The 16,264-nt window shown below is 51.0% G+C and overlaps 5 protein-coding genes across 5 annotated transcripts; 4 read left to right on the top strand and 1 right to left on the bottom strand.

Annotated features, from left to right (window-relative positions):
• Positions 1 to 3,287: 3,287 nt before the first annotated feature.
• UREG_01649 (cutinase transcription factor 1 beta) lies at positions 3,288 to 6,251 on the top strand (the record flags this gene model as incomplete). The annotated part of the gene is made up of 4 exons (XM_002542087.1): positions 3,288 to 3,511; positions 3,627 to 3,829; positions 3,891 to 4,396; positions 4,464 to 6,251. 4 exons carry the CDS (start codon positions 3,288 to 3,290, stop codon positions 6,249 to 6,251), a joined length of 2,721 nt encoding a protein of 906 aa, XP_002542133.1.
• Positions 6,252 to 7,062: 811 nt separating this feature from the next.
• UREG_01648 (uncharacterized protein) lies at positions 7,063 to 8,613 on the top strand (the record flags this gene model as incomplete). The annotated part of the gene is made up of 3 exons (XM_002542086.1): positions 7,063 to 7,582; positions 7,648 to 8,374; positions 8,511 to 8,613. The coding sequence occupies 3 exons, from the start codon at positions 7,063 to 7,065 to the stop codon at positions 8,611 to 8,613; spliced, it is 1,350 nt and encodes a 449-aa protein (XP_002542132.1).
• A 1,110-nt stretch (positions 8,614 to 9,723) lies between these two features.
• UREG_01647 (uncharacterized protein) lies at positions 9,724 to 10,861 on the top strand (the record flags this gene model as incomplete). The annotated part of the gene is made up of 6 exons (XM_002542085.1): positions 9,724 to 9,808; positions 10,043 to 10,062; positions 10,116 to 10,232; positions 10,305 to 10,355; positions 10,416 to 10,569; positions 10,764 to 10,861. The coding sequence occupies 6 exons, from the start codon at positions 9,724 to 9,726 to the stop codon at positions 10,859 to 10,861; spliced, it is 525 nt and encodes a 174-aa protein (XP_002542131.1).
• A 960-nt stretch (positions 10,862 to 11,821) lies between these two features.
• Positions 11,822 to 13,514, bottom strand: UREG_01646 (uncharacterized protein; the record flags this gene model as incomplete). Its single annotated transcript, XM_002542084.1, has 4 exons — positions 11,822 to 12,023; positions 12,093 to 12,188; positions 12,241 to 12,857; positions 12,918 to 13,514. 4 exons carry the CDS (start codon positions 13,512 to 13,514, stop codon positions 11,822 to 11,824), a joined length of 1,512 nt encoding a protein of 503 aa, XP_002542130.1.
• Positions 13,515 to 14,501: 987 nt separating this feature from the next.
• Positions 14,502 to 15,862, top strand: UREG_01645 (uncharacterized protein; the record flags this gene model as incomplete). Its single annotated transcript, XM_002542083.1, has 2 exons — positions 14,502 to 14,879; positions 14,939 to 15,862. 2 exons carry the CDS (start codon positions 14,502 to 14,504, stop codon positions 15,860 to 15,862), a joined length of 1,302 nt encoding a protein of 433 aa, XP_002542129.1.
• Between the last annotated feature and the right edge of the window lie 402 nt (positions 15,863 to 16,264).

Raw genomic sequence — 16,264 nt, 5'->3', positions numbered from 1 at the left:
GCCATTACAGGCAAGTTGCAACCCCTAATTGTCCAGCTTATACCATTCGCAAGGCTTTGCCAGAGATGCACAAATAATTCCATGAAGGTCAAAACAATCTCCCTTGACTCTAGTTAGCCTAAAAGAAAGAAATATTTGCTCTTTGGGTTTCATGAGTCAGCGCCATCCTTACCGCTACGATGATTAGGTTTGATAGCCTAAAGTGCTTTCTGCAGACGTAGCTGTACGGGAAGGCAATCACGGGCTGACGGTTGGGACTGTCGCTTTTTGAAAATGTCTATATGTGTAAGTTAGGGTAACTGTCCTTCCCTTCAAGAGCGGTGGCTCAACACAAGAAGCAGCTGGGTTTCCGCAATGCCTTTTGATCTTTGCATTCATGCATGTAAGTTCGGCACCTAGGGGCATCATCAACTTGATCGCAGCTGAAGATTCGGTGCTCAAACAGGCCGGCATCCATTTGCCCAACGGGACCTTTTCTTCCTTTTTCCCTATGTTGGGATGTTTGAACAATCACCCTTTGTAATCAAGTATGTGGCTGGTTGGCCAGTTGTATGTCTTGACCCAAGCTTTCTCCGATTGTAGAGACTTTCAGAGGTGCGGTTGGGCTGGGCCCCTGGGCTGAGGACCGACTTCGGATGAATCTCGACTGAAATTAGAACCCATTTTCATCAACACTGTAGCATTAATGAATGGGGGGGAGATTCAGTCATTCGGAAGCAATTATCTGCAGGGGTTATTCGTCGTTGTCAGATTCTGCACATCCATGGATCCGTGAACGATACAATTACTCCGATTGATCAAGTTAGAAATCAAGCCTAAAACTCGTTGTTTTCATTGTATCCCCGTTGATAGTGAAACCGGAGGCCAGTGAAGTGGAGGTTTCCCATCGGCAAACTGCCGAAGGAGAATCAATCAATTCAGGCAAGTTTCGGCCTGAGTTTAAGGGATGTTGTAGCGCTGGTAGTAGCCCAGCCGTTGAAATTGGGCCGACGAGCGGACGCCGGACGGCCACAACTGCGGCTGCAGCTTCTGAATCACAGCGTGGCCAAGGCGAAGATGGTTGCTATGGGAGCATCGAAGCGATGCCCCTCCCCCGCATTTGCTTCTGGATTTATTGGCACAGAGGTTAGTCCCAGGCCCAGTGTGCTCGTCAGATCTGGCTCCAGCAAGGTCAGCTCGCTCCTCCAAGCTCAATTGGCTAGGATTGGGTCTCGACGTCTTGAGCTCCAAGGCCAGATCATCTTTGCCTTCGTCGTGAATCTCGGCCGAAGTATGTTTTTATGAGACTTGTCACTTGCTGGACACTCGAGAATCGATCCCTGCGCTCGAAGCATGCTCTCACGCCTCGGAAGCAGGAAACAGCCAGGTGAACGCCTCCTTCGCGACCCCGAAATGCACTGCCTTGATTGTGTGAACCCGAAATCAGAGAGACTGCCTCCCAGCATTGCTAATGCTGGCGGCTCGTTCTTCTGAGTTGAGTTCCGTGCGGCTCTCGGCACAGGAGCTCCATCGCAATTCCCAGTTTAGGCCTAGCGCCACGCACCGCCAGCTCTCCGGCCAGCAGCCGAGCAGCAACTCGCCTTCGTCGAGCATCGCCGAAGGTGGGTGTGCGCACGCCCTTTAGGGGGCCAGCTGGACTGCGTTTGCAGGGCAGAATGGGGTCCAAGTCCGCCGAGAAGGCGTGTGTTTAGCTTCGACGTGAGTGCTCGATCCCCAAGATCTGTGAGACAGTCGACTTTTACAGCCAGGTTCAACACAACCAGCTCAACGCGATATATAATTGAGCCGGGCTGAGCCAAAACACGAACTCTCATCGCCGACTGTTCCTGTCCAATTGCGCCAGGATGCCGAAAACCACTGAAGATCCTCACCCGGCCTTTCGACGTGCATATAACTCTGCAGTCTTGGTTCCCGTGACGTGCCGCTATCCGACTTTGATCACTGCAAAAAGGAACCGTCGGAATTCGCGCAGAGGACAACACTGTTTGGCAGACGGACAACTCAAAATCTATGGTCGATGGAGGGCCGTTACTACAGACGAGTGTTCGACAGAGGCGATTCTCAAGATCTGCTGTAAAATCTACTCATGTTGAAAGGCACAGCATGCACTCCTTATCCCTGCCTGGCTCTGACCAGTTATTATTGCTAAAGTCAAAGGCCAATATTACTGTGCAATATGCCTGGCTTTTGACCCGTCCCGCAAAGGTAGCAACCTCCATCCGGAATTTTGCGGACACTACGCTTTTCGCCCAGTCATCAAGATCAAACTCTCGTCCTCGCTTTTTCGATTAAAGTCATGGTAGATACTCAGATGCATTTGTGCCTCGCAACAAGATCCTGCAAATCATTCCCAACCAGTATCCCGGTCCGGATTTTGTTTAACCTTGGCCTGAAAATCCTGAAGTGGCCCATACTCGCAGCGAAAATTCCCCAACTCGGGAGGCAAAAGGCTCCTTGGCTTCACTCCAAACTCTCCCATGAAACGGACCAGTCCCTGGAGGCAAACGAGCCAATTAAGCCCAAGTGCAGGAATCGGAGCCACATGGATCGGAAGTGGATTTAGACGGTGCCTTATGTGGAGCTTGTAAGTTGCCAGAGTCTATTTCCAAGGCGTTCACGCGGCCTCTTGACGAATTCTTCTGCCCGTACCAGCCATCGCAGCCTATCAAATTGGTGAACCATTGCTCCGCCTGGGGAATGAACGGACCCTCGCGCTTCTCGGACCTTCGAACGGGATTTTACGCTCGCTCGGGACCAATAGTGCGCATGAATTCCCTCCTCCACGACAGGAGCCTGCCTTCCTGCCCCACTGGATTCCGCCTAGATTATTTTCTCTTTCCCCAAGGTTGTGCTATATCATTGTGTTCATTTTCTGGAGGAGGCAAGAAGAGCGAAAGTTTTAGCAGAGACTCCGGTTTCCAAGCCTAGTTCGGACCTAGCCATCCACCTAAATTCGTTGGGAGCACTGGGGAAATAATGGAGTTTATTTCACATTTGAGTTGTGCTGCTTCTTAAAAGCTTCCAGTCCCGCTCCCCGCGTTCCTGAACGCCTACCCTCGAAATTCCATTCATTTCTTGATTCTTTCATAGCAATCTCCACTCATCTGTTTTGATTTTTGGAGTTTATCACCTTTGGACTGGGAAAGGAATTGCCACGATACGTTACACTTGGAGAAACGCAGCGTTTTCGATATATTGCAAGCTTGGACTTTGGATGATTCCCCTATACGTGATTTTGGATTAGGCGGCGGCTACTGAGCGCACTACGATACATTCGTCTTTCAGCCATGGTTTCTGCAGAGTATACGGAGGTTCAACCTCAGAATAAACGGAAAGCCGCCGCGGCTGGACTTACCGGAGCATCGCGTCCAGTGAAGAGACGCGCATCCAAGGCGTGCTGCTGCTGCAGAGCCCGAAAAGTGAGGTGCGATGTGGTGGAAAATGGTTCTCCCTGCACGAATTGTCGCCTAGACGAGGTGGAATGCGTCGTGACGGAGAGTAAACGGAGAAAGTCAGTCATCAATACACAAGAAGGGGTGGATAGCGTAGAATGATAGCATACAGCTTGCGGAGCAAAAGGTTTCTGAAACGTGAATCAGCCAGCTGATTCTTATTTTCTTCTATAGGAAATCTCGGCCCGATGGAGAAGGCAACAAACTCTCCCCTGAGTGCTCGACAGAAACCTCAGAGGAGCCGGGCAATTATCTCGGACGGAAAGGCAACAGTAACGGGCTGGCCTTTTCGTCGATTCCAGAAACCAGATTGCCTCAATCTCCTAAAAAACATTGTGTGGATCTGGAAACAGGCCATCATGTGCCGCATCTTATATGTACGTTTGATTCGATAATCTCACGGTGCGTATATTATTCCAGGTTGCTAAGTGATCTTAGATCAAGCGCAAGGGAGACGCCTTAACGATGACGGCCGACGTCGACGGATGTCTGGCACAGGCAACCTCGTTCCCGGGCTTTTGCCTTGCAACCTGAACTCAGCAAAGCCGGACGGTTTCAGCGGCTCTACAGTCCTCAATATATTACCTTCTCCTCGCATGATCAAACGAGCTCTCCCGGATTACCTTCGTCTATTGCCTCCTAAACTGCAAGACGCCGATATTGATTATCTTGAGGCGAAAGGAGCGCTGACGATTCCTGAGCATGGGCTTCGGAATGAGCTGCTTCGAAGCTACATTCAATGGGTACACCCATATATGCCGCTCTTGGAATTGGACGATTTCTTGCGCGCCATTTTCGAAAACGATAGTTCTCAGCGTATCAGTCTTCTGCTCTTTCAAGCGGTGATGTTTGCTGGTACGGCATTCATTGACATCAAACACCTTCGTGCCGAAGGGTTCGAATCAAGAAGAGCCGCACGAAAAGCCTTCTTTCAGAGAGCAAGGGTATGTTGCGTCCTGCCGTGTCTTCTCTTTGCTTCAGATTTCAATGTGATTGACCGGTGTGTTGTAGCTGCTCTACGATTTTGATTATGAAGCGGATCGCATCTCCTTGGTGCAGTCACTGCTACTGATGACATATTGGTACGAAATGCCAGACGACCAGAAGGATACGTGGCACTGGATGGGAGTCAGTCTTTCTCTGGCACATACCATCGGTCTACATCGAGACCCGGCTAGCTCCAACATGGACCCAAAACGACAGAAATTATGGAAACGAATCTGGTGGGGCACATACACAAGAGACCGCCTGATTGCTCTCGGGATGAGGCGCCCAACTAGGATTAAGGATGAGGATTGTGATGTTCCCATGCTCCAGGTCAGCGACTTTGACTTCAAACCTATGTCCCCTTCGGTTCTGCAAGTTCTTGGAGATGTCGAGTTGACGCACAACGTCACCCATCAACGAGAGCTTGCAGTGATGTTTATCGAGAAGGCAAAGCTTTGCCTTTGTATCAGCCATGTCCTCTCGGCACAGTATTCTGTTCTCGGCCATAAATTCGGTGGAACAATGGAAACAACCATGATGTTGCTACCGAAAAAGTCCGCCGCAGAAACGTGTGAGGTTCGGCGATGTGATGACGAGCTAGAGCTGTGGCTTGTGAATCTTGCAGAGGAGGCCCAATATCGCCCGCCTCCTTCGACGCTTTCCCCTGGAGACGGAGTGATTTACCTGCATCGGGCGCTTTTGTCCATGGTCTACCATACCACATCCAGCGCGCTTCATCGACCCCAGGTTCTCCCGACAACTCCGATTCCTACGGTGGAAGTTGAGCTGCAAGCTCTATCTCGGACCAAGGTTCGGCATGCAGCCGTAGAAATAACCAACATAGCCCAAGTGCTGCATAACCTCAAACTGACTTGCTTTTTGCCTACCACCGGCGTCACCGTTTTGCTTCCCGCTGTTATTATTCATTTATTGGATATCAAATCCAACGACATCAGTGTCCGGGCTGCGAGTCTCAATCGCTTTTATCGATGCATGCAGATTCTTCAACGTCTGCAGGAGATCTACGCTTCTGCAGATTTTGCTACCTCGTTCCTCGAAGCTGCGATTCGCAAGGCTGGTATACATGTCCCTACGCAATTCTCCGCGGAAACAACGGTGAAACCGACCACGGTTGCTCCGTCACAAACCCACTTCAACGCCTTGACGCCGCCTCCCGACGTTCAACATGAGAAGGGTTCGGACAATACGAATTCCCATTCGTCGATTGCAGCCTTGCCGACATTCTCTCGCCCTGAAGAAACAGGTCCGCCTTTTGCATCCACGCCACCCCATTCGGTAGGTAGCGAGAACGGAAGCACCCAGAACGTTCGCAATGACGATCTCTTCAAAATGGACCTTTTCGCTTCTGCCAATACCAACCCTGAACCTACGCTTACTGAATTTATGAACATGGCTCACGACGCCGATATTACCCAGAACGATATTGATGCTTTGATCAATTTCGAAGATGTCAACGGTGAATTATTTAATGGCGAAGAAGACCTTGGAATTAATTTCAGCATGGCCAACACCTTATCCAACGAAGACAATCAAATATCGCTAGATAGCTTGAACTGGATGCGCGAGTTTGCAAATGGGAATTTGCCGGCCGAGTCGGCGATGCAGGATGCTGAGGAATATACCGGCGTGATGGATGGCGCGGACCCATCCGAGAAGCGGGAGCCGGAGAAGTCGGGCATGGTCGAACGAGCGGATGAAATGTTGATGCAAGAGCCAGATGCGGCATCGCCGGCGAAACGGGAGGGAGCAGAAGCCGTAGAATATACAGCAGATGTTCGCCTTGAGGTGTAAGGTGACTCACGGTTTCATCTTAAAAGACGAATCAGTCGGAAAGGCCGGTGTGCTCGTATGCGCGCATTGTGGTTAGCTGTTTGCCTCGCTGGCATAGCCGCCATGGCCTCATTTTATGTAATATATATACCCTGGATATGATGATCAAGTTTGCATGAGTCTCTCTTAAATTAAATCAGAATATTGACAGATCAAATCGATGGCCTTTAGGACAAATCAACCTAAGACCATCAAGCAGAATTGTGTGGGCTTGGAGCTTACTCGGAATATTCAACACCCTAAGCTGGTGGAAGCTATACGGATACCATCAAAGACTTCATCAGCTGTCTGTATGATCCCTCCGATCAGACATCGTACTGATTACCGCAATGGACTTATACATGAGGTCGAACGATGCCCAAATCCACGGGTGACTGTGGAGGGAACGCTCCCTAAATACGAGCCTGTGATAAGCATACAGGCATACAGACATCCTGTTCCCTTTTACGTATAACAAGCTCTTCTCATCGACTTCAGAACTATTTCTGAAGCCTATCGGCCGGATTTTTGTTTTGATACGTGCTCGAATTCTGATTAGTGCCAAACGCCTGGGCCAATCTCCTCGACAGGGCGCTTCAACAGCGTTGGGAGGCTGCTCTATCGCCTTCTTTGAACAAAACACTGTGCTTCAAGTCTTTCCACGCTGTCCATCGCAGGGCTTGCAAGTTCAATGGCCCGCTATTTTACACTATCATTGTCGTTACTTCGCCCCTTTGTTCCATTATATTCCCGGAGACTTCGAGTCGGCATTGGTTACACCAAGATCAGAGCAATGTCGCATGATCAAGGGAATTTGATCAAATACATGTGGATTGATGGTGCAGAGACACTCGAGCACTATGTTCCCGGCGGCTATCATCCTGTCATGATTGGTGACGTGCTCCACGACAGATACCATATCGTTGATAAACTTGGGTTCGGCGGGTATTCGACTGTTTGGCTTGCTCGAGATTTCTGTTACGACCACTATGTTGCATTAAAAGTCGGCATCTCACACTGGGGAGAGGATTCACTGTTGCGTGAAACAAGAAGTCTCCGGGCACTTTCTGCGCTGCCACCATCTGCATCTAGACAGCAACACCTTGGACACAGTTCTATCCCTTGTCTCCTAGATCAATTTGAGATACATGGCCCTAATGGGACGCATGTCTGCTACACAACCACTCCCGCCCGGTGCAATCTCCATGAAGTTTCTTTCAGCCGTCTTTTTCCTCTTGACGTCGCGCGAGCGCTATCAGGTGGGCTGATTCTGGCTCTCGCATATACCCATTCAAGAGGCTATGTTCATGGAGGTTGGTTAGGACATTTCACCCTTTTCCTTGTACCTACTCAGCTAATCACTTGGGTCTATATCTAGATATCCAGCTGCAGAACATCTTTGTCAAGCTACCATCAAGTTTCAATGCACTTTCAATTGACCAGTTGTACGAAAAATACGGCAAGCCTGCAACAGTGGATGTTAGGCGAGAAGATGGTGAACCACTTCCACCAAATGTTCCACCCAAAGTGGTCTTGCCACTATATCTTGGTAAAAAAGCACAGGAGTTTACCCTTGCTGATGTCCGCATCCTGCTGAGTGACTTTGGTGAGGCTTTTGCCCCGGGTACAGATATTCGCCCTGGAAAAGTTAGCAATATCCCTCTGGCTTTTCAGCCACCAGAGGTCCGCTTTGAACCAGATGCCCCATTGACATCCTCCTCAGACATATGGAGCCTGGCGACTGCCATATGGGAGATTATTGGTATGAAAGCTATTTTCAGTACTGACTGGGTGACTGAGGATGAGATGACGGCCCAGCATATTGATGAGCTAGGACCTATGCCTCTGAGCTGGTGGGATCGCTGGGAGAAGAGGGGTGAATTCTTTGATGAGAATATGTGCCCAATAGAAGGTAGATACGTGTGGCCGCCTCTTGACCAGGCGTTTGAGGATTTTGTACAGGTGTCTCGTCGGAAGCGTGGCATGGGAGAATTTGGCAAGGAAGAAACCATTGCTCTTTTGCATTTGATGCGACGCATGCTGGCCTACCTGCCGGAAGACAGGCCAAGTGTTGAAGAGGTACTCAAGTCGGAGTGGATGGTCAAGTGGGTGATGCCGGATTTCGAGCGGAGTTTGCAGGCTCAACATAGCAATAACGACCACCGTGGACGAGAGCCTAAGAATAGTAAAGCGATAGGCCATTTACGCTGGTTATGTAACTAATCCGGGCCCAACGTTCAGCTCCAACCACGATCCGCAACAAGAACCTCTGCACTCGCCCCAGCAGCCAAAGCCAGGTCGAAGAATGCTCAACGGCAGCGCCAATTGCTCGGCGAGGGCCTGATACTGAACGGGCCTTTTGATTTTAACCCCATTGGCGGAGCGTTTATCCAGAATGGGGTCTTTTCACGGAAGAAACATTTCCATTATCCGTACTGAGTAAACTCCCCCAAACCCTGACCGCAGCGCTTTAGGACAAGGATGATGTTTTCCCCCTGCTGAAGCAGAATCTACGCTTCCCAACGTTGCATTATATGGAGCTCTACGCTAAAGGAGGGATCACTGCTCTTTACATAATGGCGATGGGATGTGGCCCTGGGGAGTTTTTGACAACTCCTTGATCCCTGGAATTCAGCCCTTTTCAGCCCACTAACAAGGTCATCTCCTTTTCTCGGCTTGGCTAATGTTTCCCCAGCTGTTAATGCCAAATTGCTTGGGCCCAAGGGACTGGCGCATAAATAGATGCTCTTATATTGCTGCGCTATGCCAGAGTTTATTGCCGACAAACGTTTGATATTTGCCTTGAACTATACCCTGTGGAATCCAGGCCTCTGTTATGAAGGGAACTACGGTATCTTCTGTCTTTCAGTGGATTGCATTGGTTGCGCCACTTGTTTCTGGTATCGCGGTTCCAGATGAGTTTTTAGACCTCCACGATGGCCAACTACCTCAACAGCCAAAAGGTGTAAAAGAGATTTGGTCCCCCGATGGCTTCCGCGTGAGATATAAAGAGCCTGGCAAGGAGGGAGTTTGCGAAACGACTCCTGGCGTGAATTCTTATTCCGGATACATCGACCTTGGGCCCGATTCGCATACTTTCTTTTGGTTCTTTGAAGCAAGGCATGATCCCGCTAACAAGCCAGTTACGCTTTGGCTTAATGGTGGACCTGGGAGCGATTCGCTAATTGGACTCTTCCACGGTACGACTTTTTTGGGGAGATGAAGGGGTATGCTAATACTAACAAAAGTCCAGAGTTTGGTCCGTGCAAGATTACTGAAAACTTGGAGTCGAAGATCAACCCTTACTCTTGGACAGAGGTTTCGAATATCCTATTTCTCAGTCAGCCTTTGGGTGTTGGTACGCGGGTCAACTGATATCCGTACCAATGGCAACAATGATTAATATATTTTCGAGCTCCAAGGGTTCTCGTACAGCTCGAAACAAGTAGGCTCCATGAACAATTTCACTCAGGATATCGAGCCACCGCACGTCGGCGGGATCAAAGGCCGCTGGCCCAAAATTAACCCTTCCAAAATTGGTAGGTCTACTGACGGTGCAATGAACGCTATCAAGTGACCTGATTTTGATGCTAGAAACCACGCAGCAAGCCGCAGAAGCAACTTGGAACGTTGTGCAGGCTTTTTACAAGGCCCTACCTCGTCTTGATAGAAAAATAAAATCCCGAAGCTTTAATCTTTGGACGGAGAGCTATGGAGGGTTAGTTCATGCCGATATTCAAGAAGTTCATCATAATTGCTAAAATGATTGCTAGCCATTATGGACCAGCGGTGGGTGCCTGCACCCTATATATAAACCGGCGATATGCTAACGAGATCCGACCATAGTTTTTCAAATACTTTGAAGAGAAAAACCGGCTCATTTCCGAGCGTAAAGCTCGTGGAGTAAAACTTGAGTTCAACACCTTGGGCATTATCAACGGCTTAATTGATCTATCAATTCAGGTCAGCTCAGCTCTTATAGTCGTGTGTGCACTTGCGTCTCTCAAATAAAGCTAACACAGTTGCCGGCTCAAGGCACCACAATATATTCGATACGCCGAGGAGAATACCTACGGAATTCATCCTGTAAGGGAGAGGCTCATGCTCATATCCGCTTAATTACCGTTACCACTGATACATGTCTAGCTCAATGAAACCATAATCAACTACATGAAGATGGCAAATTCCATGCCAAACGGGTGTCAAGACCAGCTAGCAAGGTGCAAGCGGCTTACTCGAACAAGTCTTGTTCCGTATTCATATTGCAGCGAAGCCCATTATCAATGTCGGGATAATGTTGGTAAGTGGACGGCTGCCCTTTTTGCCTATCTGTAGTGCGCAGAGGCTCAACAGAATTCTACGTGTCTCCATATAGAGCGGTTGTGGTCCTATTTCAGTGGCCGAGGAGTATATGATATCCGCCAACCTAGCAGCGTGAGACATCAACCTTTGGGGACGCGGGTGCAGTTTCAGGCCCCTAATCCAATGTTATAGGCAACTCCCCCGGTGCACCCCGTGCTTTATCTGAACCAAGCCAAAGTCCAAAACGCCATCGGCGTGGACTTCAACTATACGAGAATCTCGAATCCTGAAGTATACGCCGCCTTCGCGCGGACTGGCGACTGGGGATTTCCCGACTTCATTGAGGACTTAGAAGCCATCCTTGAGATGCCAGTCCGCGTCACGCTGATGTACGGCGATGCGGATTACATCTGTAATTGGTTCGGCGGAGAGGCCGTATCTCTTGCAATGAATTACACGCGTGCAGAGCGCTTCAGGAAAGCCGGATATGCGCCAATCCTCGTCGATGGCGTTGAATACGGTGCAGTCCGAGAATTTGGCAACTTTTCGTTTTCCAGAATCTACGAAGCTGGCCACGAGGTACCGTGTATGTGTGCTGTTTTCCTTCTTCCTTGGTTTTATTTTCCTTTGCGCCGCAATCCGTTGTATTTCGTATTGGGAAGGAATTCAATCCTGATGGGAAATCTAGACTACCAACCGCTGGTATCCCTCCAGTATTTCAACCGCACGTTGAACGGATGGGATCTTGCAACCGGAAAGACGAAAATCGATGCAGACTACGGCACTTCCGGTCCGAACAAGTCGACGCATACTGAAGCATATGTTCCCTTGCCATCTGGGACCCGTGCGTGAGGTGGCAGCAGAATGTTCATCATGCATAAAAATTCTGTCACTAGATTTTCCTTTCCTTTCAACTGTTAAACCTAGTTATAGAGCTCTGTATGGAGCGCCTTATTAGGTTGAACAGCCCCCAGGCAGCTTTTGAGGCGTCCAAGGAAGGGAAAAAGTGGTCAAGTAGTCATTAGAGTATGTTTATTAAGAATTCACGATAGGTACTAGAAGAGTCAAGAAGGGCAGAATCTCCTCGCTTCCCACATCGCCAGAGACAAGTATTAATAGTAGAAAGAATTTGAGAACACGCAACATAGATTCCCTTCCCGTTCACCGCCCAGTCAGGAGACATTTGCAAATGCATCAATCGCATGATTACATGTCAGCAGGGGAAATCAAAAAGAAAAAGAATTTTCCGTTTATTTCTTCTCGTCTCCCTCCAAGATTTGGTTTCCGGCGACTTCTTCGAGGGTTTCGTCGGAGAATTTGATGTCTTCTTCGATGTCGATGCTATCCTTGATCTTCCAGAAGACGACGGGGGCAGCAACGACGAGAGAGCCAGCAAGGAGGCCCCAGGTGGATCCAAAGTAGGCTTTGTACGAAACGTTCAAGTCGTCCATACTGTTGGCGGAAAAGTCAGTGATACATCATTTGTAGGGAACGGTGAACGTCGGGAGAATGGAAACATACCGCCAAGTAATAGCGGCACCGGCAGATTGGATACCCTTGTAGAAACCAGCAAAGTTGGCAAGTTTACGGCTGTTGTTTGTGAGAGCGCCCATGAACCTAGCTTCGGGTCAGCATCAGGAACGAAAAAAGTGCAGAGAAGAAAACTTACCAATAGCAACAAGTTTGGAAGGCGGCGTCGTAGAAACCATAGAATAGATAGAGGAACATTGGTCCGATGTAGTTACTGGCGGTCCAATCTGTGCGATCATCCTCTAGGAGGACGTCGGCACGGTCATAGTTCTTTTGGAAGGCCCAGCCGCCACCCCAGACAGCCATCGTCAAGACAAAAAGGAGGACCAGGCCAGCTCGAGCGCGGACGGTGCGGCGGACTGACTTGATGTCGAGTAAGTAGCCAAATACGAAGGCGCCGACCATCTGGAAGAACCAGTACAGGACGTTGTTGAGGGCACGAGTGCGAATGTTGAACTGGGCAAGGTTGACGCCGTTGAATTGGTAGGTGGTGAACCAATTGCTGGCCAAGAACATGGGGAAGAAGAGGACGATGTAGTAGTCAGTACGCAAGACTTGCACGAGACCTTTTAGTTCTGATTGCCAGGAGGGGTTCTTCATGACAATAACGTGAGAGCCGTCGACACGACGAACAAACTTGGGGTTCACCAGGGCGAAAGAGAGCACGAAACCAAGGAACATGAGGACCATGAATGCAATGTAGGTTCCATCGTTGACGGCATTGGCTTTGCTGTGGATGTTCTGGCCGAGGGGCACCTATAGGAGATCATTGCGGGTCAGCGGGGCCGTGACTGGAAGGAAATCGCGTTGGCTTACCAAACTTCCAATGACACCACCCAGGTTGAAGATGATCCAAAACCAGGAGATGAATTTTCCCTTGTGCTGTTCATCCGGGTAACTCATCATGACGGCGCCCTGGGCGGTCCACAGGCAGCCGGCGCAGACACCGAGCAGGGCACCAGCAAAGATGAGGAAGCCGGTGTTCTTGTTGTGGTTGTATGACAGGATGGAGGCGACATAGAGGAAGTAGCCGAAGCCACCAAAGAAGAGGGTTGTGCGTAGACCCAATCGGTTGGCGACCGAGCCGGCAAAGAAACCGACGACGGCAAAGGTGGAGTAGAGTGCAGTGTTGGCTTTGTTGACGGCGTGCCCGTCGAGCTGGCCACCAGCACCAAGACCGTTCACGGCGTTGAACATGCCCGGGCAGAGGAAGCACACAAAGGAGACGATGAGGAGCTGCGAGATCGGCGACGCGTACCACGGGAGCGTCCAGGGGCCAATCTTGGGAGACCTGTACATCCATGGCTTGCCACGGTGGGCAGCGGCGGGGAGACGCGACTCATCGTCCAGAACCGCGTCCTCGGGTGGAGGATTGGCGGTGGAGTTGGGGATCTTCTCGTCAGCACTCGACATGGCTGTTGAGAAGGAGCTATGAGGATTGTCAACCAATGCAGAGAGAATGGGTGCAAGAGGGGGAAAAGAAGATGAGGAGGAAGAGGTTGAAAAGCGAGCGCATGCAAAGCACGTGAGGAATGTGCGCTGCTAGGGTGAAGGGCAAGGGTGGCAGTGATGGTTGGGATGTGAAGAGAAGAGGAGACAGGATGTCGACATACCGGTTTGGGGATCCTTGTTGTTGTGGTCGAGGGTGATATCAAGAGTTGATGTGCGCAGAGAAAAGAAAAGAGGAACAGAAGAGGAAGAGTGACAGGGAAGAGCGAGAAAAGCAGCTTTATCAGGAAGATGCCGCAAAGACAGCAGCCAGATGTCCCTGTGACACTGTTGTTCTCCCACCGCGGGCGCAGAGAGACACAGATGAAGCGCCAAAGGGCCCAAGGTGTCAAGGTAGCTTGGACGTGCAGCAGACGCGCTGAGCTGCCAGCGGCGGGCGGTCCATGCGCGGGTGCAGAAACAATGACAGCCGCAAGCTAGTTCTGCAACCCATCAAGCTGGCTGCGAACCGGTGCTACAGTCTTGCTCGCCGGCTTTGATGCTGTCGGTCGGGCGATGCGACCGTGGCATCCAGCTCATTGCCGCATGCGGACTAGCGCCGCCCCGAGGTTACATCCCCACGGCGATCCGTACCGTAATGATTGTGTACCGTCGCTGCAGAACGCGGCTGTCTCGCCTGGGTACTGCCTGATCTGTACGGTCACCGTATCCTGTCAGCGAAATACCGTCCTGTCACGGGCGTAATACCGCCGAACATGACCTGACAAGACCGCTAGTCCAACGACAGCTCTTCTTGACGATGACGGTGCCATTGGGACGACAGACCATCTTGATCTATCATGAGGTCGAGATATCAACTCGAGCTTCACGCAATGCCTGACCGGAACCTGCACTAAAAGAGCCTCGTCTCTCTCTCCATCTCCATCTCCTCCTCAACCCCCTCTAACAGCCATGCCCTCGACCGTCCACGCCGTCCATCCCCCCCGCGTCACCAAGTTCACCAACTGCCGGCTGCCCATCAACGGCGCCCTCGTCGAGCAGGACCTCTGGATTGACTCTGCCTCGGGCAAGATCCTCCACGATCAGCGCGCCTTCTACGAGGACCGCATCTGTCCCGACCAAGTGGTCGATCTGCGCGGCCGCATCTTGGCTCTCGGCTTCATCGAAGTGCAGATCAATGGCGCCTCTGGCTTCGACTTTTCGGTGCCCCAGCCCACCAGGGAAGCGTACGATGCCGGCCTGCGGGACGTCAATCGCGCTCTGGTCAGCATGGGCGTGACCGCCTACCTGCCCACCCTGACCAGCCAGAAGAAGGACGTCTACGCTGCGGTGAGCAACTGGCCCATCCCCGCACCATCGCTCGACCCCTCATGCTGATGCCTTGCCAGGTGCTTCCTTCGCTCGGCCCGTCCGGTCTCCTTCGACGCGCCGAAGACGGGGCTGAGTCTCTGGGTGCTCACGTCGAGGGCCCGTTCCTGAGTCCCGGGAAAAACGGTATCCACAGTCCCGAGGTCCTGATTTCCGCCCGAAACGGCCTCAAAGACCTCATGGATTGTTACGGAGCCGAGAACATCTGCGTCGACGAGGCCTCCCCGACACCCGTCCCCGTCAAAATGATCACCGCCGCGCCCGAGGTGGGTGCTATGTTGTCCCTCATTCCCCAGATCAAATCCCAAGGCATCATCTTCTCCATCGGGCACTCCGACGCAACCTACGAACAGGCCCTGGCCGCCGTCGATGCAGGCGCAAACATGATCACTCACCTCTTCAACGCGATGCGGCCGTTTTACCACCGCAACCCGGGCATTTTCGGCCTGCTGGGCCAGTCGGAGAAACATCGACCATTCTACGGCATCATCGCGGACGGCCTGCACCTCCACCCCACAACCATCCAGATTGCGTACAACGCGCACCCGAAGGGCATGATTCTCGTCACCGATGCCATGAAGCTCTGCGGTATGCCCGACGGCGTGTACGACTGGACCAATGGCGAGCGCATCGTGAAGACGGGTTCGCTGCTGACCCTCGAAGGCTCAGACCGTCTCGCAGGAAGTTCCGCGACGCTGATTGAATGCGTGAATAACTTCCGGCGATGGGCTGGCGCGAAAACGGTCGATGCCCTTGCGGCCGTGACGGAGACACCAGCGAGAATGCTGGGCATCTTGGGATCAAAAGGGACCCTGGCGCATGGCGCAGACGCTGACCTCGTGGTCTTGGGCGAAACCAAAGGTGAGGATGGAGAGCTGGGAACACTGACCGTTGACCAAGTGTGGAAGTTTGGTGTAAAGGTGTTCGACAGTGAGAAGGACTGAGGGACTCGGCATCTGTCGACTTTGACACTTTGCTGTTCCCATTTGGTTTAATACCACGAAGCCACACAAAAAGAAAAGAATCCAGTATACATTGCTACATGGACACTCTATGAGCAGGCGTAACGTGGTGCTTCTAACAGTGCTGGATGGACAGCATCGATGCCCCATTTTACAAAACTAACACTCTGTACAGCATAAACTCCAAAGCATAGAAATAGACAGGGTAAGAAGCGATCCAAGATTTTAAGGGTCTAGCGAATTTATCTATCACTCGTCAGCGTTTTTGATATCTGTCTTTGCGCGCAGATGTATATACAACGATAGATTATGGCTGTAGGCAATATACCGGTTCTACGACCGGATAGTGAGGCTACAAGTTCCAGCTTGTCTTTTAAACATCGT

The sequence above is a fragment of the Uncinocarpus reesii genome, genomic scaffold (genome assembly GCF_000003515.1).
Source record: "Uncinocarpus reesii 1704 scaffold_1 genomic scaffold, whole genome shotgun sequence".
Classification (NCBI taxonomy): domain Eukaryota; kingdom Fungi; phylum Ascomycota; class Eurotiomycetes; order Onygenales; family Onygenaceae; genus Uncinocarpus; species Uncinocarpus reesii.
The sequence above is the reverse complement of the archived record's forward strand: the minus strand, read 5'-3'. Positions and strand labels throughout refer to the sequence as shown.